Below are 9,858 nucleotides of genomic sequence, written 5' to 3'. Positions count from 1 at the left end.
TATTATTTAAAGAGACAGTAACGGTTTTGTTTAAAAACGTTTTTTTTGCATTAATAGCCTGACTAAGTCTGTCTAACATGTCTGTAACTTCAGATAGATTATGTTCTGTGTGTATGGAGGCCAAGGTGATTCCCCCTTTAAATGTATGTGAAAATTGTGCCATGGCGTCCAAACAAAGTAAGGACAGTAATGTCACATTTAATAAGGTTGCCCAAGCTGATTCTTTAAATGAAGTTAGTGGGGATAGTTCATCATCCTCTCCTTCTGTGTCAACACCAGTTATGCCCGCGCAGGCGACACCTAGTACATCTAGCGCGCCAATGCTTGTTACTATGCAACAATTAACTGCAGTAATGGATAATTCTATAGCAAATCTTTTATCCAAACTGCCAACACTTCCCAGAAAGCGTGATTGCTCAGTTTTGAATACAGTGGATGAGCAAGTGGGCGCTGATGATAGTTTATCTGTAATACCCTCACACCAGTCTGAATTGGCAGTGAGGGAGGGGCTGTCTGAGGGAGAAATTTCTGATTCAGGAAAAGTTTCTCAGCAGGCAGAACCTGATATTGTGACGTTTAAATTTAAGTTAGAACATCTCCGCGCCCTGCTTAAGGAGGTGCTAACTACTCTTGACGATTGCAACTCTTTGGTGATTCCAGAGAAATTGTGCAAAATGGACAAATTCCTTGAGGTCCCTGTGCACGCTGATGCCTTTCCGATACCCAAGAGGGTGGCGGACATAGTGAACAAGGAGTGGGAGAAGCCAGGTATACCTTTTGTCCCACCTCCTATATTTAAGAAAATGTTCCCCATTGTCGACCCCAGAAGGGACGCATGGCAAACAGTCCCTAAGGTTGAAGGAGCAGTTTCTACGTTGGCCAAGCGCACGACTATTCCCATTGAGGACAGTTGTGCTTTGAAAGATCCTATGGATAAAAAATTGGAAGGATTGCTTAAAAAGATATTTGTTCAGCAAGGTTTCCTTCTTCAGCCAATTTCGTGCATTATTCCTGTCACCACGGCGGCGTCTTTTTGGTTCGAGGAACTAGAAAATTCGCTCAATAAGGAAACTCCATATGTGGAAGTCATGGACAGAATTCACGCACTAAAGTTGGCTAATTCCTTTATTTTATATGCCGCTTTGCAATTGGCGAAATTAGCGGCGAAAATTTCAGGTTTTGCAATTGTGGCGCGCAGAGCGCTTTGGCTAAAATCTTGGTCGGCGGATGTGTCATCCAAGACAAAATTGCTTAATATTCCTTTCAAAGGTAAGACCCTTTTTGGGCCAGAATTGAAGGAGATTATTTCAGACATCACTGGGGGAAAGGGCCATGCCCTCCCACAGGATAGGCCTTTCAAGGCTAAGAACAAATCAACTTCAGGAACGGACCGTCTCCTAACTCTGCAGCCTCTAGACAAGAGGGTAACGCTTCCCAGGCTAAGCCAGCATGGAAACCAATGCACGGCTGGAACAAGGGTAAACAGGCCAAGAAGCCTGCTGCTGCTACCAAGACAGCATGAAGGGGTAGCCCCCGATCCGGGACCGGATCTAGTAGGGGGCAGACTTTCTCTCTTTGCTCAGGCTTGGGCAAGAGATGTTCAGGATCCCTGGGCACTAGAAATAGTCTCTCAGGGTTATCTTCTGGAATTCAATTAACTTCCTCCAAGGGGAAGGTTCCACATGTCTCACTTATCTTCAGACCAGATAAAGAGACAGGCATTCTTACATTGCGTAGGAGATCTATTAAAGATGGGAGTGATACACCCAGTTCCAACAGTGGAACAAGGTCAGGGGTTTTACTCAAACCTGTTTGTAGTTCCCAAAAAAGAGGGAACTTTCAGACCAATTCTGGATTTAAAAATTCTAAACAAATTCCTCAGAGTTCCATCGTTCAAAATGGAAACCATTCGAACGATTTTACCAACAATCCAGGAGGGTCAATACATGACTACCGTGGATTTAAAGGAGGCGTACCTACATATTCCTATCCACAAAGATCATCATCAGTTCCTAAGGTTCGCCTTTCTGGACAAACATTACCAGTTCGTGGCTCTTCCGTTCGGTTTAGCCACTGCTCCCAGAATTTTCACAAAGGTGCTAGGGTCCCTTCTAGCGGTTTTAAGACCGAGGGGCATTGCAGTGGCACCTTACCTAGACGACATACTAATCCAAGCGTCGTCCCTTTCCAGATCAAGGGCTCATACAGACATTGTATTAGCTTTTCTCAGGTCTCACGGGTGGAAGGTGAACATGGAAAAGAGTTCCCTGTCCCCGTCTACAAGAGTTCCTTTTCTGGGAACAATAATAGATTCTGTAGAAATTAAGATTTTTCTGACAGAGGTCAGAAAATTAAAGCTTCTAAAGGCTTGTCGAGTTCTTCAATCTATTCCTCAGCCTTCCATAGCTCAGTGCATGGAAGTAATAGGTTTAATGGTTGCAGCAATGGACGTGGTTCCTTTTGCTCGAATTCATCTAAGACTATTGCAACTGTGCATGCTCAGACAGTGGAATGGGGATTATGCAGACTTGTCTCCCCAGATTCAAGTAGACCAGTTAACCAGAGACTCACTCCGTTGGTGGTTGACTCAGGATCACCTGTCTCAGGGAATGAGTTTCCGCAGACCAGAGTGGGTCATTGTCACGACCGACGCCAGTCTATTAGGCTGGGGCGCGGTCTGGGACTCCCTGAAAGCTCAGGGTCTATGGTCTCGGGAAGAGTCTCTTCTCCCGATAAACATCCTGGAACTGAGAGCGATATTCAATGCGCTCCGGGCTTGGCCTCAACTAGCGAAGGCCGGATTCATAAGATTTCAGTCGGACAACATGACGACTGTAGCTTACATCAATCATCAGGGAGGAACAAAGAGTTCCTTGGCGATGAGAGAGGTATCCAAGATCATCAAATGGGCGGAGGATCACTCCTGCAATCTATCTGCAATTCACATCCCAGGAGTAGACAACTGGGAGGCGGATTATTTGAGTCGTCAGACTTTCCATCCGGGGGAGTGGGAACTCCACCCGGAGGTCTTTGCCCAGTTAACTCAATTATGGGGCATTCCAGACATGGATCTGATGGCGTCTCGTCAGAACTTCAAGGTTCCTCGCTACGGGTCCAGATCCAGGGATCCCAAGGCGACACTGGTGGATGCATTAGTGGCGCCTTGGTCGTTCAACCTAGCTTATGCGTTTCCTCTCCTTCCAAGGCTCGTAGCCAGGATCAAACAGGAGAAGGCCTTGGTGATTCTGATAGCTCCTGCGTGGCCACGCAGGACTTGGTATGCAGACCTGGTGAATATGTCATCGGCTCCACCATGGAAGCTACCTTTGAGACAGGATCTTCTAGTACAAGGTCCATTCGAACATCCAAATCTAGTCTCTCTGCAGCTGACTGCTTGGAAATTGAACGCTTGATTTTATCTAAGCGTGGGTTTTCAGATTCAGTTATAGATACTCTGGTCCAAGCCAGAAAACCTGTGACTAGGAAAATTTACCATAAAATATGGAAAAAATATATCTGTTGGTGTGAATCCAAGGGATTCTCTTGGAGTAAAATTTAAATTCCTAAGATTCTTTCCTTTCTCCAAGAGGGTTTGGATAAAGGGTTATCAGCGAGTTCTCTAAAAGGACAGATATCTGCTTTGTCTGTTTTGTTACACAAACGCCTGGCAGCTGTGCCAGATGTACAAGCTTTTGTACATGCCTTAGTCAGAATCAAGCCTGTTTACAGACCCATGACTCCTCCATGGAGTCTAAATTTAGTTCTTTCAGTTCTTCAAGGGGTTCCGTTTGAACCTCTACATTCCATAGATATTAAGTTACTATCTTGGAAAGTTCTGTTTTTGGTTGCTATTTCTTCTGCTAGAAGAGTTTCTGAATTGTCTGCTTTGCAGTGTGACCCACCCTATCTGGTATTCCATGCAGATAAGGTTGTTTTGCGTACCAAACCTGGTTTTCTTCCAAAGGTGGTTTCCAACAGGAATATTAACCAGGAAATAGTTGTTCCTTCTCTGTGTCCAAATCCAGTTTCGAAGAAGGAACGTTTGTTACACAATTTAGATGTGGTCCGTGCTTTAAAATTCTATTTAGATGCAACAAAGGATTTCAGACAGACTTCATCTTTGTTTGTCGTTTATTCTGGTAAGAGGAGAGGACAGAAAGCTACTGCTACCTCTCTTTCTTTTTGGCTGAAAAGCATCATCCGATTGGTTTATGAGACTGCCGGACGGCAGCCTCCTGAACGAATTACAGCTCACTCTACTAGAGCTGTGGCTTCCACATGGGCCTTCAAGAACGAGGCTTCTGTTGATCAGATATGTAAGGCAGCGACTTGGTCTTCTCTGCACACTTTTGCCAAATTTTACAAATTCGATACTTATGCTTCTTCGGAGGCTATTTTTGGGAGAAAGGTTTTGCAAGCGGTGGTGCCTTCCGTTTAGGTAACCTGACTTGTTCCCTCCCTTCATCCGTGTCCTAAAGCTTTGGTATTGGTTCCCACAAGTAAGGATGAAGCCGTGGACCGGACACACCAATGTAGGAGAAAACAGAATTTATGCTTACCTGATAAATTTCTTTCTCCTACGGTGTGTCCGGTCCACGGCCCGCCCTGGCTTTTAGTCAGGTTTCAAATTTTTTCTTTCTATACACTACAGTCACCACGGCACCCTATAGTTTCTCCTTTTTCTCCTAACCGTCGGTCGAATGACTGGGGGGCGGAGCCAGAGGGGGGGCTATATGGGCAGCTTTTGCTGTGCTCTCTTTGCCATTTCCTGTTAGGGAAGAGAATATTCCCACAAGTAAGGATGAAGCCGTGGACCGGACACACCGTAGGAGAAAGAAATTTATCAGGTAAGCATAAATTCTGTTTTTTCAAGGTGAAAGCATTTCAGTACATTTTTGTTGTCTTTTTTTTCTTCTGCCTTTTTACAATATGTTTTCCTTCCTTAGATAAAAGTATCCTTCGTTTCTTCTTCAACCTTGGTGTAAAGGTTTGTTTTCTCTCTTCCATATTTTTACCAGTTATCTAGGGGTTAAGTTTTTATTATATTTTTATTAAATTTGTGATTAAATTAAATTTGTGATTGTGGTTTGTTTTTTGTGATTGTTGTTTAATTCCATTTTTGGTTTAACCTTGTAGCAGTAGGTTCCTCTACCTGATGGTAGCACTATAAACTTTGAGAACATAATTATTTAAGACTTTGTAACTTGTAAAACCTATTTTAAAGTTTACCCCGAAATAGATACTTATTAGGAGTGGGGGTTGGGGGCGCAAGATGAGCACACTTTTTTTTATTTTTTTAACTAATGAAGGTAGTGATTCGCATCACCCAGTCATCATGTATGTAGTAAATCACATATTACGGTAATCATAAACATCATTGAGCTACAAACCTCACATTTCTGATTCATTATATAAATTACTTAGTATATTTGAAATTGTGTTAGTAATAAACAAGGTAACAATATCACTTATGAGACTTAACTAAGGTGCCAATATAAAAAGAACAAAAAAAGAATAGGATGTAACAAAACATAAAGAAGGGAAATAAAAAATATATATAAATTGTCACTCCTTGTTCACCTATTAATTTCAGATAAAACTTTAACATCTCATGTCACAGAGAGGGGATCCAGCAGAGATTAAATTATGAATGGACAAAAACTTTAACTTGCTCTTACTGATAAACTATACTATCTCAAATGTTTTCCAAGTAAAGCTTACAGGAAATGAAGGGTTAAGTCAGCTTGTTTTTTTAAAAAAAAAGTTTTTTTTGTTTTTTTTTTACATTTGCATAATGAATATCATGAAAATACAGTACCTGCCTTGCTATTTTAAAGCATTAAGAGCACCACTACATCAGTGCTATTTACTGCTTTCAATGTGTATTCCTGTGAATTACTTATGTATCATGTCAGCACCTATTTAGCTGTAGACTTACTCACTTTGAATATGGGCATAATTTTCAGGAGCATACACGTGGAGGCCAGTGAAAAGTATCAGTGGTTGCTTTAAAAAAAAAAAAGCAAGGAAGACTTTGAGAGAGGTATGTTTATGTCCTTATTGCCTGTATACATGCACCTGGTTGATGCTAAAAATTAATATATATATTTTTTCAGAGTTATGTGTTTTAATTATGATAGTCTTAATATTATGTTTCTATTTGCTTATCCTTACAGGCATATACATGCCCAATGTGGCCGCCTCATTCATATCTGTATCCTCTTCATCAGGCTTATTTAAACATGTGCAGGATGTATCCTAACATTCCGTTGTATCCACAAAGCCATTGGGTGCAGGACACTTCTGTAAATCAAACTGAAGTAAATCCATCACTCCTTGTGCACCAGATTGAAATTAGTATGGAGAGTCAGTGTTCACAAGGTGCAGCTTTGACACCTTTAGTTCAGAGCTCTGCAGAACAAATAGCTCACCAGACTGGATCAGCTGTGAACAACCAAGCCCAGCTTCCAAGCAATGATTTTGAAGTGGCACTAGCTGGCAAATCAGTGTTCCCACAAGCTACATTTGGACAGGGCTCTTATATGGGAACTGTCCCAATAGCTCCTCCTTTCTTTCCACGCTTTTGGTATGGATACCCATATCAAGGTTATCTTGATAACCCTGCAGTAAGACCTAATGTCTTTATGGCACCTCAGGATAGCGATACATCAGAAAGCCTTTTAACAGGGGTTGATGTGGGAAATAATTCTTCTTTTCAAGGAGCAATAAAGCAGTCTCTGGATTCTGTCAGTGAATGCAAACTAGATGAGCCTCTTCTTTTGGTTGATGCTACAAGCAGTGATTCTGGTTCCAACACCCCTTCAGTTAAGAAAGATGAGCAGCTACTAACCTCAAATGCTGAACAGGTTGAAGTGGAGAAACACAACTTTGCTGTAAAGGACAAACAAGCACCATCTGGTATTTTCATGCAAACCAGTGATATTGAATGTGCGACTTCCGAATGTAAGGATTCAGCAGAGAAAGAAATAGATTTAGTTTCCTCAGAAACCTTACAACCTAATCCTGCTGAAGAATGTACACTTCAAACAAAAGAGGAGAGTTCTGAAGATGAGCAGGAGGTGTCTAGCATGCTGAGTAGTGGCAGGTCAAAGAACTATTATAGTCAATCATTTGGTGTGAGAAGGCCCAGAAACAGGTTTTATCAAACAAACAGAGGAGGATACCAGCCTGCAAGAAATGAAGATGGCTGGAGAGGGCCAAGAGGCAGAGAGGATAGCTATCAACGAAATTTCAGGGGCAGACCAAATCGGAGACGACCTATGGGAGATATGTATAGAGGGCATCATGATTAGAGATTTTCAATGTAATCTTGAGTGAAGAAGAGTTGATTTTTTATGTAACTATAGAATGATTAAATAAACACAGTATCCTTAATAAATGTTTTCAGGGAAATGCTGAGAAAGGACAAATGGATAACTTTAAAGTTTATATTTTTTTGTGACTAGTTTATATAATTTGTTTCCTTAGCACTTCTATTATGATAAAAAATTTGGGGATTGTTTCAAGTAAAAAAAAAAGACATGCTTCAGCTGTTTAAACAGAATTTTATTATATATATATATTTATACATACATACACACACACACACACACACACACACACACACACACACATATATATATATATATATATATATATATATATATATATATATATATATATATATATATATATATATATAAGCAAACAAATACACTCAGGTCTTCTTTGTAGTTAGTCAACAACCAAAATTTATTGACGTTTTGGGGTTCACACAGACCCCTTCATCAGATGAAGGGGTCTGTGTGAACTCTAAAACGTCAATAAATTTTGGTTGTTGACTCACTACAAAGAAGACCTGAGAGTGCATTTGTTTGCTTCTATATTCATTTCATTTTCGCACCCAGGCAGATGTCCCAGAAGGGTGGATTCACTTTTTGGGAGTGTATATATATATATATATATATATATATATATATTCTATCCTTCCATAAGGCAGGGAGAGTCCACAACGTCATTCCTTACTGTTGGGAAAATACAACACTTGGCCACCAGAAGGAGGCAAAGACACCCCAGCCAAAGGCTTAAATATCCCTCCCACTTCCCCTACCCCCCAGTCATTCTTTGCCTTTCATCACTATAGGAGGTGGCAGAAGATTTGGATAGTCCTGTAATGGGTATGTTCCCTTCAAGACTGGAGTTTTAAGTAATCATGTCAACCTCTCAGTGAGAGTATTGATGAAAGTTAGAGTCTGGAGATGCAGGGAAAGTTTTTCCTGCAAACCCATCCAGACTGTCGCTAACGGCTCCTGAGCAATCAGTGTTGACGAGTTTCACTGCTTGCTGCTACACACTCAAGTCCATGTCAGAAGCGCTGCTGCAAGACTGTCGCACTTGAGAGGCTGTGTCTGTTCCACAGCATGGATCCTGGAGGGTAAGACCGTTTTTTATATATACATTTTAAAACGCTATACAGGGTCACAGTGTGGCTCCTTTATACCTCGATAGGATCAAGGGTTAATATCTCCTTCAGGGAGATTATTTTAACAGTTTGGGGATTTATATCTGCTTAATGTGAGAGTTTTTTTAGGCTGATAGGCTGTGTGCTTTTGGCTTGGAACAAACCGGTTTTACTTTAGTTTTTAAAGTGTTGTGCAGCTCATAATAGCTTTGCACCCTTTTTCATAGCAGGGGAAGTCCTGTATTACGTACCACGTGACCGGGTGCGGTCTCTTTAATTTCTTAAGATACTGCTGCAGACATCACTCCTGAGGAGAGCGTTTTCACTGTTAGCTGTCTAGGTCTAGGAGGTGGTGAGTGCCCCAGCCATTGGGAGTATTAAGGTGCCGTTTTTTAAATAAAAGCGTTTCTTTTTTATTGTCCTTCTGTGGGTATATACAAAGCTATGGAGGACTCTGATACTACATTAGAAGGTTCTGCTCCTTCTGTACTAATTAATAATTCCTTTTTATATTGTGAGGAGGCTGTGGTTTGCCTGCCTGCTCAATTTTGTTCCATTTGCCTAAACACTGTTGTAAAGTCTAAGAAGGGAGACAAGCCTGCTAATACTCATAGCGCTATTAGCCCTTCTGAGCCGTCTACTTCTCAGGAATCTGGGTCCTGAGAAATGACTACCCTCTCTACATGACCCGCTCCACATGCAGTTCCCCTGTGGCTCAACTAATCCTCCATCTGGAGGGGGCTTTTTTCCAGCGGACTTTACTGCGCAGTTACAATCGGCGGTGTCTGCGGCCCTGAGTGCTTTACGTCGCTCTAACAAACGCAAGAGAAAGGTTCAACATAGTTATCCTGACCTAGATTCATCTAAATATTTGTCTGATTTAGCTACTATATCCCAGCTATCCGAGGATGAGTTAACCTCTGTAGCTTCAGAGGGAGACTTCAGTTACTAAACCTCCTTCAGCGGAGGATCCCTCCTTTAGATTTAAAATTGAGCATCTAGGATTTTTATTAAAGGAGGTTCTGTCTACTCTAGAGGATCCAGAGGCTACACTCCCTGAGGAGCCTAAGATCCCTAAATTAGATAGGGTTTATGAAGATAGGAAGGTCCCTATGCCTTTTCCTGTGCCAGTTAAGATGGTGAACATTATTAGTAAGGAATGGGAAAGAGTAGTAACTTATTTTTCCCACTCGTCTACTTTTAAAAAATTATTCCCGGTACCTGACTCTCAATTAGATTTGTGGGGCTCCATCCCGTAGGTGGATGGCGCTATCTCCACGCTGGCTAAGCATACTACTATCCTTCTGGAGGATAGTTCTTCTTTTAGAGAGCCTATGACGAAGATGTTTCAACATAAAGGGTTTTTATTTTAACCAGATACTTACAGGTGCGACACT

At 41.5% G+C, this 9,858-nt stretch overlaps 1 protein-coding gene across 1 annotated transcript in view; it reads left to right on the top strand.

Annotated features, from left to right (window-relative positions):
• The window catches only part of OTUD4 (OTU deubiquitinase 4), a 660,142-nt gene extending 652,729 nt beyond the window's left edge, over positions 1-7,413 (top strand). The window contains exons 23-24 of the mRNA XM_053700214.1: positions 4,817-4,987; positions 6,177-7,413. Coding sequence (XP_053556189.1) covers positions 4,817-4,987; positions 6,177-7,313 — 1,308 coding nt within the window. The 3' untranslated portion in view covers positions 7,314-7,413. The remainder of the gene's footprint in view (positions 1-4,816; positions 4,988-6,176) is intronic.
• The last annotated feature ends 2,445 nt before the right edge of the window (positions 7,414-9,858 follow it).

Source organism: Bombina bombina, chromosome 2 (genome assembly GCF_027579735.1).
Source record: "Bombina bombina isolate aBomBom1 chromosome 2, aBomBom1.pri, whole genome shotgun sequence".
Taxonomy (NCBI): Eukaryota; Metazoa; Chordata; class Amphibia; order Anura; family Bombinatoridae; genus Bombina; species Bombina bombina.
Note: the sequence above shows the minus strand (reverse complement) of the source record. Positions and strands in the feature narration are given on the sequence as shown.